At 37.5% G+C, this 19,073-nt stretch overlaps 1 protein-coding gene across 4 annotated transcripts in view; it reads right to left on the reverse strand.

The window, feature by feature from the left end:
- Window positions 1–4,208: 4,208 nt before the first annotated feature.
- PKIA (cAMP-dependent protein kinase inhibitor alpha) overlaps window positions 4,209–19,073 on the reverse strand; it is a 62,994-nt gene continuing 48,129 nt past the window's right edge. For 3 of the 4 annotated variants that reach the window (XM_033126520.1, XM_033126518.1, XM_033126519.1), the window contains 2 exons: window positions 8,535–8,712; window positions 4,209–6,806 (listed from right to left, as the gene is read on the reverse strand). In XM_033126520.1, coding sequence (XP_032982411.1) covers window positions 6,727–6,806; window positions 8,535–8,685 — 231 coding nt within the window. In that variant the 5' untranslated portion in view covers window positions 8,686–8,712 and the 3' untranslated portion in view covers window positions 4,209–6,726. Of the gene's footprint in view, window positions 6,807–8,534; window positions 8,713–15,561; window positions 15,629–19,073 lie in introns of those variants that run through there. The other variant, XM_033126521.1, reaches the window with a different exon arrangement.

Genomic DNA, 19,073 nt, shown 5'->3' on the forward strand with positions numbered 1-19,073 from the left:
CAGAGAAATCATCAGACTTATGCATTAGAAGGATACACCAGGTTGCAGGATGGATAGAAAGAATGCCAGTGAGGCAGACCCTAGTGAGCAGGCCATGCATTGTATGAAATAAGTGATGGTTTAAAGGGTTGAAGTGCAGACAAAAAAGAAGTGGGCTGCTTCAAGAAGTCGTTAAGAATTAGAATTGATGGACTGAAAAAAACAAATTAGAAGACTTAAGAAAACTCTAAGAATTTAGATGTAAAGTTGCTGGGAAACCAGTGCTACCATTACCTGAGGTCTGTAGCATATGAAGAAAAGCAGGTTTGGGAATGGCGTCATATACTGGATTTTGCGTTGGAACATTTAAGACGCTTTTGGGAAAACCATTTTGATTACCCAACAGGTCAGGTGATCAGGAGTGATCTCTGGGCTAGAGCTGAAGATACAAAATTCACCATGTAAGTGTGGTGATGGATGATGGAGTGGGAGAGGTCATGTGAACATGGGATTGGAGAAGAGTAATAAGGGTGGAGTCCCAGGGCACCACAGCATTTGGTGGTGGGGAGAGGTGTAGAAAAGGAGGAACAAGTCAAGGAAAGTGAGAAATTGCTAGAGAGAAAGGAATAAAAGATAACTAAAAATAAAATACATAAATAAAATAATACATAAGTATTATTAATACATAAGTACATAAGTACATAAGTACATAATACATAAGTACATAATACTTAATACATAAGTAAAAATAAATACATAAATAAAAAAACGGGGGGAAATGCAAATGAGGCATCTCAAAGAAAGATTCCATGGTGAACAGGATTAAATGCCATCGGGTGGCTAATAAAACATATATAAACTATCCATTATATTTGGCATTGGGACTGCTATTCGGTCTAATTCAGAGAACTGGAGTGGCACTGGCTACAAAGGAATTGAGTGTCCTTGCTTGGACGTGGCTGCTGTTGAAAGGAACTAGTGATGTCACTGGCAGTCTTCCCAGAGGATAATGGGACACAGAATTAATTCGAAAGTACAAGATAACCTTGCCTGTCTCTAGATGTTCAGGCTCCAGGTTAGAGCCTATATAGGTAGGTGGCAACCTCCCCCATGAAGAAATGAGTTCTGTAGCATCTGAGGACGTAGCTAAGAAACATGAGGAGACCGGTCAAAGAGAAAGGCCACATCCAGACAGGATGGAAGATGTGAAATTGGAGGAGAAAGTTGGCTTTCTTGGCACAGGTAGATTCCTTCCTTAAGCAGGCTTTATTATTCAGCTATATCCTGTCATGCTATTACCAATTAGAATGATAAAACCATTCAATTTGATTTTAGATGAAGCTTGAGTCCATTGTAGTACCATCACGTTTTAATTTCCACATTGGCCGGGCTTCAGTAACAATTTCTGGAAGTCTGGGAGCTACCGAAGATGTCGTTTGTAATGAGAAAAATTTAATTGGAAGTCAACATGCGAAAGGGTAAGAAATAAAGAGGAGAAGCATGGAAACAGGGAGCGTAGATTACTATTTTGAGAAGCAGAAGTAGGGAAGGCAAGAGGGGGACTTGAGAACTGAAAACCTTTGTGGAAAAGGATAAAGTCAGTGAAGAGAAAAGGATAATTAACAGACCCCCTGTTAAGGTCAGGAAGAAAATGGTTTGGAAGCCTCCCATGAAGGAATATATCCTAGACAGGAAATGTCCCCCGGGAGGTGAAAAAAGAGAACCGTGTAGCACTTACGTCTAAACTGAGGTTTCAAACAATGAATGAGCCTTGTTGTAAACAGCCACCCAAAAGGCAGCCAGAAGGAAGAGAGTTTGATTGATTTTCATTGGGCAGAGATGGCAGAAAGAGAAGAAATTACGGAAATTGCGAGCTACGAGGAGACAGATTAACAATGGATTCCGGATGGGAAGAAGGCTTGCTGAGGAAAGATCCATCTTGGTAGAATCAGAAAGTAGATGTGGTACAGATTAGAAAGTTGCTGGGTTATAATCAGATAGTTTTGATTTTGACTTAAGGAGACGTGGCCAGCATCCCAAATCCCCTCATCCTGGACTCGGCAGATGCAAAAAATACCCATGGAGGAGAACACTTGAGACAGTGCTTACGGGTTACACTGGTTAGCATTTTCTCCCGCATCCCTGTGTTATGTCTTATCCTGTTACTCCCGTAAGGTCTACAATCCTCTTTTGCCCCTTTGGATTAAGACCTTCCCTGGACTCAGGCTGAGTGCTGTATGATGCTTACTTCCATCTTGTTCTCTGCTTGGTCCTTACTGCCTGTATGTGATGAAAATAACATGATGGAAGGAGAGCAACACCAAGATAAAAGAAGCTAAACTTTCTTTGCTCCTTCACCCCAAGATGTTCTCCTTAATATAGTAAAACACTGCGTGTTGGTGAGCTCTCCATTTTGTTTCGACTCATTGTAAAGCTTGTTGGTGGAGTGAAGGGGGCAGGTTCATCTGGGAATCTTGCCCTTCTAGATCCCTGGTTCTCAAGTTGTTGGGGGTGAGCATGGGAGGAAAATGAGAAATCGAAGTTGCGTAGGAGTGCTTTCAAGGAGAAGAGCGTTTGTGTGTGAATGTAGCTGTGCGAGGGTAAAGAGGGAGTGTTGGAAAGACTTTCGGAGATTCTGACAAACACCTGTCTTTCCTCTGATATTATTAAATCATTGTCTTGCGGGAGAGCAGGTAAGAGCCACAGGAGTGATACTGGGGCTTAACGATTTCGGCGTAGGCTCTGGTCGGTGATAAAGTCCAGGAAGTGCGCTCCCAGAGTGGCAGGGCGGTGAAAACAATTGCAGTGAAAGCCGGGAAGAGGTGAGGCTGGCATGCTGGGTGTGACCACGATAGAATGGCTGAGGCTTCAGATTTCTCCTTTATCACCCACAGCACTTTCTCGAGCACCAAGTACATCATGTGCATTCAATAAATACTCTTAATAGACTGTGTACATTTCAGAAAAATGTATTACTTTTAATATCAATTATGTGAGCATGCAAGATTGCTAAATACAAAAGTCATACAAGCTCACAAATGACTTCAGAGGCTGCCACTCTTAATTAGGGAACAATTTAGGGCCTATGAAGACATCATAAATCATAGATCCTTCCTGTTTTCTCTTGATGACTATATATTTTCTCCCCATTACTGTAGGCTTCACTCAGAAGCTTTGCTGCCTACAGACAGTTACATTTCTTTACCCATCATTGCCTCTCTGAAGAGAACTAGCCATACCATTCATCTTCTAAAATGGTGCCTTTCCACTGGGTCTGGGTAAGACTCAATTGTGCGGTATTTACAGTGCGCAGCTCTGGGCGTGTTGCCTAAAAATTGAAGGCTGCCTGTTATCAATTGGAAAAAAACACATTTCTATGAATTTATGATAATATGTTAGCATAGGATGCTTACAATTGAATAAAGGTAAATTTGATAAGTTCACACTTGTAGCAAATGAGTCAAAAAACTGAAATTGTCCTATCTCTAGTTAAATAAAATGGGTAGCATGGGACATAAACATCTGAACCATGCTAAAGTTAGACTATATGCCAGAAAAGCATATTCTGGGAAGTATAACTCAGAAAATACATTCTAATTTCTTTCTTTCTTTCTTTCTTTCTTTCTTTCTTTCTTTCTTTCTTTCTTTCTTTCTTTCTTCTTTCTTTCTTTCTTTCTTTCTTTCTTTCTTTCTTTCTTTCTTTCTTTCTTTCTTTCTTTCTTTCTTTCTTTCGTTCGTTCTTTTAGAGCACTTTCTATGATCTAGACACATCCATGTCATTACTCATACAGGTAACCTTGAGAAAAACAATTCCCCTTTCAGGGAGTCAGTTTTCTTTGAAATATGGAGGCTGAACTAGCCCATCTCTAAATATTCTCTTCAGATACCCATGCTCTGTAATTGGCTTCAGTTTTATGGCATGTGCAGTAGAAAGCTCCTTGGAGACAAAGATAGGTTCCAATCTTAATTTCATCCTTTAATAGCTTTTTAAGCTCAGAAACATTATGCCTCATTGAGCCTTAATGTCCTAATCTGTGAAATAGGATAACATTACCTCTTTATATTGAATTATTTGAGGATTAAATGGGAGAAAACCACGGGTGCCAAAAAAATGTATACACGTGGACACTTTGGCCAACGTTGCTCAAGCAGTAGTTCGTCATCATCAGAAGTGTCTGGACGCTGATGGGAACCACTTTGAGCACCTCTTGTCATTGCAGAAGTCAAACGTGACTTGTATTCATCTTTTGTTATCGGTATATACTGAGTATTACAATTTTAATAGTTTTTTTTCCTTTCTTAAAATGTGTATACATTTTTTTCTTTTTGGCACCGTCTGTATGTGCTGGGAAGCGATGAGCATAAGGCCGCTTATTTAATAGGCATTCAATGTGTATCATAAAACCACTGCCTTAGTTCACGACCCTTTCCTTCTCTCCTTAAAAATTCAACTCCCTGTATATTATTGACTTGCAAGTAAAAGACATTACAATAAAATTTGGAAGATACTGTGAACTTCCGCTGAGCAACATTTGTAAAGTAGATGTTTTGGAAAGAAGAGTTTTATCTTTCAGCTTGGGAATGCCTCTGGGTTAGAACATAGCAAACAAAGTAGCAGTAAGAGGTCAAAATAATTCAAAAGCTCCATATGACTTCACAATTTAGCGGTATTATATATTCACAGACAGCACATGCATTAATCATATTACAGCACGTAGGAATATAAACCCGCCACATATACTCAGCACTAGTCCTAAACTTTACAAAACCACATAAAATCAGATTGGAATTCCACAACTTTTAGGATGAGGAGAGCTTAACCTAGATTCCTACGGAAGCTATGAGGGTAGTAAGTGAGGATATTGAAAAAAATGATTTTTTGGGGTTGAATGTTTTAAATGGACTAGCAGAGATTGTCTAAAATAACCTTAGGAACCTTTTTTTCCCCACTTGTAAGTCTGTTAATCGGTAGAGTCGTTTGAATTTTAACTGGATATTTTGGGCCCTAATGGGTTCGATAGAAGGAAGTACTCTAAAACTTAATTTTTCCTCTTTCTGTTTTCTGAGAGAAACGTGTCATCCTATTAACACGTTTTCTAGTAAGGTAGGATTGAGGACCAAATGATACCCATGCCCTCATCTCTCTCTTTTGAAAAGTACCATAAAGGCAGATGAGGGCAGATGTACCTTCATCGTGATGCAAATATGAAGGAGGGCTGAGTTGTTTATGTGCAGATAGGTTACCTGGTGAAATCTGCTTATGCTACTTCACACAGGACTGTATCTAAGATCTGGAGGACAGTTAAGTGGGCTCTTTATTGTAAAAGGTCTTCCTGTTGTCTGCTATTTGTCCAGTAATTCATGAGCCATTGGCATATTACTGGTTCCTTGTTTATTACCACTGATACATGAGTTCATAATACTGTCCAGAGGGATTACACAGCTCACAGAAACTTTCCATGTAAGAACCAGAATGTCAAAACAGCTGAGGCCATCAACAGTATTAATGAGTATTAATGAGGATTCTGTTAGCTTCTAATGGTGATGATTATATCAGAATGCAATTCACACTGATTATTAGTAAAAGTTTACAAACATTAAAAAGTGCATAATAACATTTGGATCTGATAGGGCTGAAAAAAGACATGAAAAACACAACACGAGGGCTTTACTTTTGTGATTGGTGTCCACATGATTGCAAGGAGATCCTTTTCTCCACCTTTTGCAGCTCCCTGGAGAGAAGCTGTGCTCAAAATTTAAACAATAGCATACAGCAGTGTGGGAAATTTGATTCCATAACAAGAAAACATTTGCGGTTGTTAGTATTATCATCTTGGCTTCTCTTTCCCACCTTCCTAAATTCTCTAAAATCCTCAAAGTTCTCCACTGGGCAATAAAATAAAATTTGCGGATCGAATTGGGGTCTGTGCAGACACCAAACTGAATTCAGGTAATATTCACATTAATGGATATTTTTCAAATACCTGTAGCATAAAAGCAAAGGGGACTTGAGGAATCTGTTAGACTTTAGTCAATTCATCAGCAGTGAGTCAAGGGGAAAGATTAAGTTTAAAAAAAACACACAAAAAAACCTGTGATCTATCCTGCGTACACCACCACACAATGGAGAAGAAAAGAAGGCAGCCCTTTTAAAAATGAGTGGTATAAAAATTCACAGTAACGTACATTATTTTTGTTTTTCATGAGCAATCAAAGAAGGGGGGCAGTGCCGAGCATCTATATTGTACGATACAAAACAGTGTGAATAACACAGCAGGAGCACACGGGTACGTAACGCTGAAAACAGTGCTTTCTGGATGGTTCTCTTACTGGGTGAATACCTGGGCCAGAGCTACTGAAACTCTGGGGTTCCACCAACCCTTTGCAATGAGACACAATGAAATCCTCTGACATTGTGAGGGGCCAGATGCTACAGGAAGAATCATCATCCAGATCGGTGCTACTCTCTACAAGCATTTCATCACGTGGTCAAGTGAAAGGATCCGTACAAAAATGACACCCAAACACAAGCCACATGATTTCAGCCATTGCTAATGACAGAGGTAGAGAAAAGTCTGTCTGCAGCCACAGCCTCTGCCCCCATTTTCAACAGGACGGTGAGCAGGATCCTGCAATGCAGCACAGCCATTTTCTGTTTCCCCTTTTCCCTCTTGGGCACAAATGCATCCCAGCCAGGCCTGGAGATTGGAGACATGGTCAGGTGTGGATGAAGATCAAAGGGGGGTGTTAGCTTTCAGATTTTGCTGCTTCCCCCTGAGCTTCCCCACTTTGTTCTGTCTTATTTCGCTGTGCATCTTCTTCACCTTCTGTAAGAAACAATGAAAAAGGGATAAAAACTATTATTGATATTTACCCACTATCCATATATCACATTGGAAATTTAAGAAATATTCCCAAAGTCTAAAATTCTCATAGAGACAAGTGTATTTTCTTGGTAATGAATTACCCATCAAGAAAACAGCTCAATTGTTTCAAGGGCTGCCTCATTTTGGTTCTGTGAATTTGGATAGCATGACTTAACAACAAAATAATAACAGAATTTTCACAGAGGTTAGTTATCATCTATGCTTCGGTAAATAACTAGGGTATCTCATGGCCAGGTGATATCATATAGTTTCACGGGTAGCAGAAATCACAAGTGTCTTTAGGCTGAAATCAGAAGTGGGGAGCAAGTTTACCTTTTTACTTCTGTCTTTAATAACTTTTTTAAAATTGCATTTTACATTATAGCACTTGATGATAACCTTGATGATTTCTCAGAGGTTTTATTAGTTTAAATTAAAAGCAACAGTAGAAGATGAAAGGGCATTATGCCAGCTGGCCAGCCCCTTATTATACAGTAATGATGGCCTCTGGTCTGCCCTTCGAGAAGAAATGCAGGACTCTAATAAAACTGCCCTCATAACTGTACTCTCTGCAGTGATCTCAGCTAGTGACACAGCACACACTGAAATTAAACAATACTTTCTCTCAATATTCTGTCCTTTTAGCTGAATATAAGCTGTAGGCAATCCTCGATTCAAAGATACATATATTTGCATATATTAGTTCATTATTAAGCAACCAATATGGGTGAGTGGACAAAATATTAGGAGGTGTTTCAATAATGTAAATTACAACAACGTTTGCTAAGAGTTTGTTGCCATAATTCAAATGGCGAGAGGTAAGTGGGCTGGTCCATTCGTTAGATGGGAATGTTGAAAAGCAATTTCTCCTGTACTCTTAACAAGTACACACAAAACATATCACCATACACACCATGCCTTAGGGAAATTAAAGTAGCTCTTCTACATTAAAAAAAAAAAAAAATCTGTTCTAACAGGGTCCCGAGGCTATGACCAGGCATTATATAGCATTTTCACACACTACTTTCATTATTATAGCATTGAATAGGCTCCCAAGTAGTGCAGGTGGATTGAATCTGAGATGTGTACATGCAACAAGAACGTGATAAACAGGAGAAGCTCTCGGTCACCAAAGTCCTGGAGTCAGTTGAGGGAAGATTCAAGAGAGTCGAATATTTAAAGACGAAAGTGACCACATAAATACAAGATGAGGGATTTGACTCCCAGGGGGCTTGGGATTTTCTAGGTGACACTTTTAGAAACTTTGTGGGAACACTTCTCAGGGCTTAGCCTAATGCTACAAACACGGAGCCGTGGCTAAATAGATGGTTGTTAACAGGTCAGGATAAACAGGGGACAGGAAAATTGTTGAGTATAAACTAAAAAGAAGCTGAAACACTCAGGGATGATAAAGGAAGCCCCTCTCCATCTCAGCTACCGATGTTTTGTTTGTCATTGTACGTTTGTCAGTATTGTACAGCATTTGAGTGGGAAACCCTGTAAAATGAGGTCATCGCACACGGAGTGGGGCTGATTGACTCAGAGATTAGTCCCTGACTTTTCTCTTGCCTTCGACAATGTTTATAACTCTATTCAGTTGCTTTCAAAGGTGGTTTTTCATGCCGTGGTCCTACTTTGGCTCAGGCTGCAAATCATTCCATGTTCATAGAGAGATGGGTGTCAACTCACCTGTCTTGTTGATATCAAGACCTGCCAATTTCAAGGCTAATTCATTGCTGTTGCCACTTGCAGAGGAAACCAGGATGTCATGTATTGCATTTCGTCTACCTGTTCTTCCTGAAGCAATAAAATCTGCATATGTAGTTTCCACATCAGTCATTGCTAACAAATATCCACATAGCAGGGACTAAAAAACAGAGAAAAATTAATAGGTTAATGTAATGTTGGTCAATGTTAAACATTTAACAAAGATGCTTGCTAAATTACTGGCCAAACAATATGAATGTGAAGTAACTGTGTTGCTCACATGTCTACAAAGCAAGCAATTCTTTGATTCTTGATCAAGGGTCAGGAAACCTTTTCTGTAAAGGGCCTAATGGTAAATATTTTAGGCTTTGAGGGACACATGGTCTCTATCCCAACTACTCAGCTCCGTGCTTATAGTGCAAAAGCAGTCAATAGAGTAAACAAAACACAATAAACAAACTGTATTTACAAAAATAGGCATAGGGCCCAATTTGGCCTACATGCCATAGTCTGTGGACACCTGGTTTGGGTCATACAATTCTCCTTCTCTACTACCATTTTAGCCATTCTTCAACTCCAGACGGGAGACCTTGAGATCAGTAGCATATCGAGGTGTGCGTGCGTGTGTGTGTGTGTGTGTGTGTGTAGTGGATGTGGTCCATCCCAGCGGTAAGGAGTAAGCAAATGTACCGTCTGCTGGAAGTCAGAGAACAATAATAAAATTGACCAAAATGCAGTTTGCTTTTTATTATCACCATTCACCTGCAACTCTAAAGGATGCCAGCATCAAATACTGCTCCCAGTCCAGGAGGACAGCTCCCTTTGTGGCCTCCTTCAGAAGCCATAGCTTGAGAGGAATAACAATCTTTCTTGACTGACTCTTAGAAATAAAATTTCAGATTTACCAAGGAGTCACTGAAAGTGAGTTTTTCCAAGCTCACTTGGTGATACACATACTTCATGAAAGACATAATGAAGAAAACTATTTTTGAGGTAAAATATGAGATGTGAAGATCAACCAAAGAACACCACATGAAAACCTTTAATTTCTTTTTCTCGGTTTAAATTTACATCCTTTACTGAAGGTCAAAGGAGGAAAGCACACTAAGATAGAAATAATGAATGATTGTTGCGTTGATTTATTTAAACAGAACTTTTAAAGGACACAATTTCCCCCCTCTTCCTAAACATTCCAATTACATTGTACATATAGTTTAAGATTAAAAATTCATGTGAATAGTCAAGAGAAAGGACTCTTTAAAATATAAGAAATGTGGAGGAAACTAAAATGGCGGAACCCGTACATCATTATGGAAATGCACACTGGTACTCTGAGATAATTGATGTCATGTACAGTGTACTTTAGAATGGCATCCCATAGCACATTCCTTTAGGCTTAGTTTCCTTGCCAATTGGCCAGGGAGCTGTTAATTCAATCTGGAGAAACTTTTTATATTCTCTCTTCTTTAAGAGGAAGCTGAAACAGGAAAGAGGGAGGAATAGCATAACACAACATTTTGAAACAGGAAATATATGTATACTGCGTGCTTTACTGTGACTGTATCATAGATAACATTGGTTTCCATTTACTCAACTCTACCTACCATTCTTTTTTTATGAAACTATGACGTAATGGTTGCTATCATTCCATTTAAAATTTCAAAGGACTCCTAAGAAGATTCTGGGTTTAGTGCTGTCTCTGCCACTGGGTCACGGAGTGACTTAGGAAAAGCACTTGACTTCCTGGTCTTCCGTGTTCTAATAAGTGGGACAGCTGGATGACATGATCATTAGTGGTATTTCACAAGAAGAGGGAAAGACAATGATCGTTTGAAACGATCTCAGTTCGAAAATCTTGAACTTGGAAATTCCCTTCTGTGGCCATAATCACCTATTCTTTTTCTTTTCATCTTACTCTTAAAGAATCTGGTCTTCACATTGGTCATATCTTTAATTCTTTTAACCCTTTTTATTTTACTTTCTCTAGCTCCTGTCTGGCTCAATTGCCCACCACTTCGTGTAGCTTCTAATGAGAATCAAGAAGTCCCTTTGATCTGCTGTCCCCTTGACCTTTCTAAGCCTCACCTGGGAAAACAGCACCACACACTTTCTCTGATCTCATTACTAGGAGGCCAAGTGTTACCAGAAAAAGTCACAAAATTGTGCCAATTGGCTCCACTAGAAATTTTTGACACTATTATTAGCATACACTGTGAGTTGTTGGGAAATTCTTTTGTTCACCTCTAGTTGACTCTTCCTTAAGCTTTTCTCTGTGGGAAGGATTCCAAAGGATTCCTCTCCAGTTTACACAACCAGACACTACCTGCCCTAAGAGATAACTGCATCTTCTTTTTCTGAGAAGATATAGGACATCTGCTGCAAGTTCTCTTAAATCTCTTCCTCTGTCCAACACAATTCTCTGTAAATCACTATTCTTTCTTTTTTAGACATGTACTTGATTCTGTTTCCTGTCATCTCCTATAGGACCTTGCTCCATCTTTTTTTTGTTCTTCATAAATTTGAGTCTCCTTTCTCCTCTGGATTTCTCCCTCAGGTTTCTCAGCATGTTCAACTCTTCTACTTAAAAAAAAAAAAAAAAAAGGAACTAACCACTAACCATTCAAACAATACCCTTTCCTCAAACAAATGAACTTTCATTCATCTTTGCTCCGAATAATCTCTTTCCTTCACTAAACTTCTCAGAAGGGTTCAGCTCTTTTTATTTTCACTTTCTTTGAACAAATCTTCAGAATTTTTATTTTATTGGCTTTTATATAGTATATTTCATGGAGACTTCTTTCTTATAGATCTTCGCAATGACCTGTGTTAATATTAAGTAACAGCTTAATGTTAAAGTTTTTACGTGAGTGCCCATCCTATTTGAGTTCTGTACAGTGCATGACACTGCCAGGTACAGGCTCCTTGAAACTCTCCCCGCACATATAGCAAGTTGTAGAGGAGAGTTTATTATTATAGGAATCAGATCTATCTGTATTCAAATCTAGACTTTTCCTTGTTATGCTATGTCTAATTGCTCTGTACTCAGGTCTTCATCTATCGATTGTGATAAATATTTTTAGTTCTCAAGGCAGCTATGAGAATTTCTTTGGATTATGTATCTAAAGAGCCTAACACAATGTTTGGCACATGGTAGGTAGGTGCTGATAAAAACAAAATAACAAACAGCTGTCGCTTTCTTAGTCTCCATGATACTTTGCTATCCTGGTTCCATCCTACTTGACCTTTGCATTCTTTACAGATTTCTATTCCTAGGGTCATCTGTTGAAGTCAGGTCACATTTTATAGGGACTTAGGACCAATTCTTGACTTTCTTTACTTTCTGACTTGAATAACTCTTCTAATCCCGTGACATCTAATACTTTATATGGAGAGCGCAAAAGTGTGCATCCGCTCTTCAGACTGTTCTCCCAAGCTCCTCCCGCACAAGCGCAACTGCTGCTGAATAGGTATTCCCACTTGGTTTTGCACAAGCCTTTCAAATTCAATAAAATCAAACAAAGCAACAACAAGACACACAAATAGAGAAAGTGGCCTCATTGACACACTGTGTTGGAGCCTAGTTTTACTCATTTCTCCCGCTCGATATCCATGTCAAATCACTTGCCCAGGTCATGTTGGTTTTTATTTGATGTCACTCATATTTGTTTCTTGTAAAACATAGGAACAACTCTCACCAGGATTATTGCTGAGTTATTCTGCAATCTGGAAAGAACCCACTTTTGCTGCTTTAATTTCAACCACCCACTCTCATACTTAAGTATGAGAACAATGCACAATATTTCCCAGAGCTGCTGGTGCATTTGTTCAAGTCTGTTATTCCACTAGGAATACCTTCTCCTAACGAACTTGCTGGTTGAAGTGGATTCAGCCTTCAAAATCCAGCCAAATATCATCTTCTCTTTGTGTTCTTTTCCCTATCTCATCAGCTAGCACTCCCACGGGCCTTGGTTTGTGCCTGTACAGGACTCTTACATTCTAACTAACATTATGGTGACTTCTCCTTCTAGATAGATCACAAGCTCTTACAAGACAGGACCTGCATTTTGTTAATGTTTTAATTACATACAATTCCTAGCAAAATCCTTTGCACATAGTCAGTGCTAAGCAAAAGTATGATGAATAGAACTGAACAATGTGGAAGAAATATATTAATCACTTCTCATCGGTAGCCTCTGAGAACTTCCCTCTTCCCTAATGATACTAAATTACCAAATCCTAAAACTCCATTAGTTTTTATAGGTGAAGAATCTGAGCACTAGGTAGGTCAAGTGATCTGCCCATCTTCACAAAATTAATTAAGTGTCTAGAATGAAGGTCTACAAAATCCCAGCTCACTCTTTCTGCTTTACTAAGTTGCCTGTCTGTGAATAAGTTAGGATTTTGAATAAAGTTTTTGACCTTGGGGTAATTCAATGCTGTTAGTTATAAAGGTATTTTCATTTTCTACTTCACCACCAGTAACCAACAGAGCATTTAGTTTCTCACCTACTATAAAGATTTAGAATTGGATATGCCCATCAACCTAGCAAATACAGAGGGTGCCAAAAAAATGTATGCATATTTTAAAAAAGGAAAACTGTATTAAAAATTGTAATACTCAATATATACCGATAACAAAAGATGAATACAAGTCCCGTTTGACTTCTGCAGTTGCAAGAGGTGCTCAAAGTGGTTACCATCAGCGTCCAGACCCTTCTGATTGCGGCAAACTACCGCTTGAGCAACAATGACCAAAGTGTCCATTTGTATACATGTGCACATGTGCATTTTTGGCACCCCTGGTATACATCTCATAAAAGTTTAGGGGAGGTGGAATTAACAGGAACGAGCTTTTCTCACAATCACTGATTGTCTTTCACTAAGTCTCTTTATGGCTTTTCAAAACATAGGGTTTAAAAAAAGCACAACTGATATGTCTCATCTGATAGCAATACTACAAAGTAGGCGAAAAGGTCCTCATTTTCAGATAAAGACAGTAAGTCTCTGAGATGTTCAGTGACTGCTAAATAATACACATAACTACGACTTACACCCAGGTCTGTGAGTTTTACATAAAAACATGATATTTTGCAATAAAGGTCCTTGTTTCTTGCCATTATCATTTTTTTAACGTAGACTATAATATTGCATATGCACTGGGGATTTACATCTAATCTACTTTTCTGATAACAGTTTTAAGGAGATTTGAAATATCAAGAAGATACAGAAAAAAGTGGTGACATTTTCCATGAGGATATGTGAATTTAAAGAAGGTATACTCTGTTATGATATGCATATCTGAGAATATTAAAAAAAATCCTGGTTGTTAATTCCACTTATAAGATGGGAGCCAACAATTTAATTTGAATTTTCACTTAGTGTATTCCTAAGTAATGAGCACAGGAAAGAAGAAACAGGGTTATGAAGGGTGGAAATGTGTATTGTGTCCTCCTTTAAAATGTGTGCCTATAGCTTTAATTGAATTGAGTGAAAGATAATGATGATTGTGAGAAGAGCTAATTCCTGTAAATGTTTCCCCTTAAGTGTTTATGAAATATATTTGCTAGATTGATGTGCATCCAATTTTAAACCTTAAAGGTAAGATAGAAACTAAATATTGGGCATTCAATTATACTGTGTTTACCGGAAGATAAGACCGAGCCGGACAATCAGCTCTAATGCCTCTTTTGGAGCAAAAATTAATGTAAGACCTGGTCTTATTTTAATATAAGACTGGGTATAACATAATATAAATAATATAATATAATACTGAGTCTTATATTAATTTTTGCTCCAAAAGAGGCATTAGAGCTGATTATCTGGCTAGGTCTTATTTTCGAGGAAACATGGTAGTAGCCATTATAATAATTATTATAATAGTTACTATTCTAGAAGTACTATTTCGTTTTTATTAAATTTTCTTTCTCCAGGCAATAGACTTATTTTTCAGTAAAAAAGAACAATAACTGACAAATGGTACATATACCAATAGGTGAATGAAGGAAGAATCCAATTATATTTTTAAACAATATATAGTTGCTGTGAGCTCTATATTTTTTCTCTCTCTCCATGATTATAGTTCTTTTACTGAATTCCCATTAGATGCTCAAAAATAGTTATTTTACACACATGGCAGCTATGTTATTTTTTCTTTCCATTAAACATGCAGACACAGCTCTTCAATTGAATGCTATGACGACCAGAGACTGGAAATATCTTTCACACCAAAAATGCCACTATAAAACGACTTGAAGTTTTGCTCAGAAATTCTAGGGAAACTGTTGCCAAGTGATTATTTCTGACAGATATTCACCTCAAAATGACAAAAGTAAAAAAAAAAAAAATTCTAATAAATGTCAGCAGCTGGTTGAGGGTTAATAAAGTAGCAATTAACACAGATTCTGGCCATATAAAAATAATCAGAATAAAACCTGGAATATTGACCAAAAGTGGGCTTTGATTCTTCACTCGAGTTTTCCCTGCTTATGTTGCTATATAATTAGAATTTTCTAGACATGACAAATGGTATTATTGAATATAAAGAAGATAGTATGGTGTTACATTTTTTTGTACCCAGTCATACAAAAGAACCAGTTGTGCTATTATTCAGTCCAACTAGAGAGCAAAAATGACATTTTATTATTTAAATACTGTATTATTTCAAGGTAGATTAAAGCATAAATCTCTAAATATTGATATCTAAAAATCCAATCCAAATTCATGACTAAGAAAAAAGCTTGCTTTTTGTCTTCCTTCTTCTTAAAAAAAGCCTCACTTTCTCATTCTTTAACGAAAGAAGCGATGTACTGGTATTCTAAAAATTCTTCATTTGTATAATGGTTTTCTAAACTGAGATTCATGATCTGTGTTGATCTTTTCCTTCTTTTTGCCCTCTATCTTTTTAAATATCATATACAGAAATTATTTGAGAAAATAAACCCGAAGACTTTCCTCTAGTAGAATTTAGATTTAGGTAGATTGCCCAAGGCTAGGAAAAGTGTGTACTTACGTCTCCTACATGAAACAAATTGAAGTGTTCCACATAGATGTATCCTAGAAATAGGGCCTATGAAGCTGCTAAAACGATTTTTATAGTGACATTGAGTCATGAGCCAAATGGTGACTGGATAACATGCTAATTTTACTCCTGTAAATGGGGACACATGAAATGAGACTCACAGACTTGGAAGAAAGAATGGAGAGAATGCCATCAGCAGGCACTGAAGACTTCTTCCTCTCTAATATAAACGATAGGATTTATTTTAAGTTTAAAAGAGAAGGAAAATTCTTCCTGTCCCATCACTATAAGCGCAATTGTATAACTTCTCAACTTTTACTTTATTAAATCATGTGAAGTGTTAAAAGCCCTTGAGTAAATGACTGTCTGTGCTTAGTGGTTGGTCTCCATTAGTGTTTCTGAAGTGTTTTGGTCTCAGATTTTCATTACATTATCAAAAATTACCGACAACTCCAATGAGCTTTTGTTTCTATGGTTATATTTGGCAATATTTACCATATGATAAATTTAAACTGAAAACAATTAAATGTTTATTACTTACTTAAAAATATAAATAATTAAGCATTATATGTTTCCATAAATATTTTTAATGAAATGAAATGTATTTTCCAAAGCAAAGAAAAAAATGACAAGAATGGTGCTGTTTTACATTTTGCAATTCTCTGGCTTAATTTTGCAAATGGCTGGCTTAATAAAAGACATCTGGTTTCTCATATCTGCTTCTACAATCAATCTGTCTCAATATGTTGTTTTAGCTGAGGTATATGAAGAAAATCTGGCCTCACACAGATTTTTTTTTTTTTTTTAATTTGGAAAAGTGAGGAGGATTTTAATAGCCTTTTGGGATCATTGTGAATTTTTTAAAATTTTGCAGTGTGGAGTCTAAAACCACATTAATATGCTTTTCATACTCTTATTTTATTAATATCTATTGTATACCTTACAATGTAAATGGATCTTTTACCGATACATATATATTGATTAACATCAAGCATTGGTCATTTGGTAAATATTCGTTTATTGGATTATACAAAATTTCCAAATTCTATCATATTTCATTAAACAATATTACATTTGTTACTACAGCCACCTATTTCACCAGAAAAGCCTTTATGAATTGGGAAATTGACAAGTTCACAGGGGCGGATAAAAGTTTTCCAAAATTGTGATTTTTGTTTGAAAGCTCAGATGTTGGCACCAGATACAGTTGGGTTTGCTTCCCTTGAAGTGACAAGCTCACTTTGTTCCTTTTCAAGAAGATCTCTGCCAAATATCCAAGTTTGAAAATCCAGTTTGCCTGTCAGTTGTTCTTTCAAGTCAAAATGGTGATTCACGAAAAAAGTGGCTAGTTCTGTTCTCAATCCAAAGCAGTCACACAAGTGCTTTCCTTGAGACAACTGTGCACTTTGGTAGGTGACAGAAGTGCCTTATGCGACTTCCCATCTCATCACACAGAATTTTAAAAAGACCTGTACTTAAGGTCGAGATTTGACAAAGGTCTTATTTTTTTTACTGCTTCATCAAGTTCATTCTTAGGTAAATCTTGCATTTAAGAAATTCTGTGAATCTGTGCTGGTCAGGGTTACTAGTAGAGTTTGGTGTCAGTGACCTGATTAGCGCTGAGGTGTCAGCATTTCCCACCCCCCACCCCCACCCACCATGCTTTTGCACTGTAGTGCAATTGTCAGACAAGAGAAAAGGGCAGATAACTTGAGTGTCATTGTGAAAATTATTTTAAACTTGTGAACTTATTGAAAGTGTTTCAGGGACTGACTGAAATGCTTTGCGGGAACATGCAGGAATCCGGGGACCAAATTTTGAGAATGACGTAGTGAAAAGAAATCTATCCAAGGAACACTATATATTACAGAAGGAAATCCTTGTGTAAAGAGTTTAACTAAGCAAATATTTAATGCCTAAAATACTATGGAAGTATCAACTGATCTGTTCCCGTGCTAAATATTATCCTTTTCTTCCCCTCTTTTCTTTTCCCGTATACGGATATGACAATCTTAAACACAACCTGGTACCTTATTCCAAAAAATCTGCTTAATCTCACAAACCAGAGGGCTTCGAACTAAGTCTTATGAGCTCAGGACAAGGTTCCAGAAATGGATGCTGCTTCAGCTCCCTTTCCTCTTGAATTGGTCTATTTTCTAGTCACACTTCAGAGTGAATAACAGCAAAGAGGAAATCAAGAACCATAACTCTTAATAGCAACAAGAAAAATGTCCACAAGTCACCTCTGTTCATGCAGTTACGGTTCCTACACCAGGTCACGGCATGGCATGCTCTGGAGTGCCATCTGGTGTATCAGGGACCTGTGTGACACTTCAGAGGAGTGTGGACAGTGTCCTATCAAAGGCACACTTAAAAAAGTGGCCTCATGTACTGAGTAGTATCACAGAGATACGCCAACAAGTATTAACTAGGTCAAGCCAAAACTTTTTTATTCTAAACCCAAGGCATTGATCTTTTTATCACAAAACATTGCCGGAATAAATTTTGCCCAATATTGAGAAAGAAATAGGCTATTTTTTAATGTTTTCACTATCAGTTTTTGACTCATACTATTAGAGAGCATAAATAGCCAATCTACCTTAGTTGGGGGAAGTTCTTCACGACTTCCCTGATTTGAACTGTGTAATAAAAATTCTCATTCAAGAAAGTTCCAATATTTGATATTCATGATTATTCCTCTCAATCTATTCCTTCTCATCAATTTATTTCTGATTCTCAATGATGTGATCATTGCGACCCTATCTTATGCCTTCATTCAGTGTGTGTGTGTGTGTGTGTGTGTGTGTGTGTGTGTGTGTGTGTGATCTGTATATATATAATCTCCCTTTTTTGACATGGGCACATTTTCATATTGTTTTGTAAGTTAATAACCTAGTCAATTGTATCATTACTTAATGTCTTCTCTGAAATTTCTTTAGCTAAGATTCAAATCCTGTTCTTTCTTTCCACAGTGCTTAACAAATCAAAACATTATAATGAGAACTCAGCCTATAAATATTAAGAAGCCAGAAGCACACAGGCTATCTTCCTTTTGGATATATCTTTGCTGTCTAATTAGATAAGTGACTCATAAATCCCTTTGCTTGTTTCTAGCAGACCTCTTTACCACAGCTAACAACAGCAATTGCTTTGTTTTTCTGTGCTTCTTCAGTCTTCTACATTTCACTTTCTCACTCTTCAGAGAGAATCTTGCCTATGGACTTTATGAAAATCAGGGTCATCCTACATAAATTAATTCTCCTGTATCATCACACAAAGTCATCCCACTCTTGATTCAAGAATCCATGTGCCCACGTTAACTCCTGACTGGTGCTCTTGATTTTATCTTCTCTCTCATCATCGTTCTTCAATTCTGCCTTGTGCTTCCAGAGTTTGTTTTCTCTACTTCTCGATTGCCTATAAAATGGCTTACATTTTCCCCGTTACAAAATATATTACATCTTTTAACCCTGTATGTTCTTTAATATTCTCACCTGTTTTAT

The sequence above is a fragment of the Rhinolophus ferrumequinum genome, chromosome 14, assembly GCF_004115265.2.
Source record: "Rhinolophus ferrumequinum isolate MPI-CBG mRhiFer1 chromosome 14, mRhiFer1_v1.p, whole genome shotgun sequence".
NCBI lineage: Eukaryota > Metazoa > Chordata > Mammalia > Chiroptera > Rhinolophidae > Rhinolophus > Rhinolophus ferrumequinum.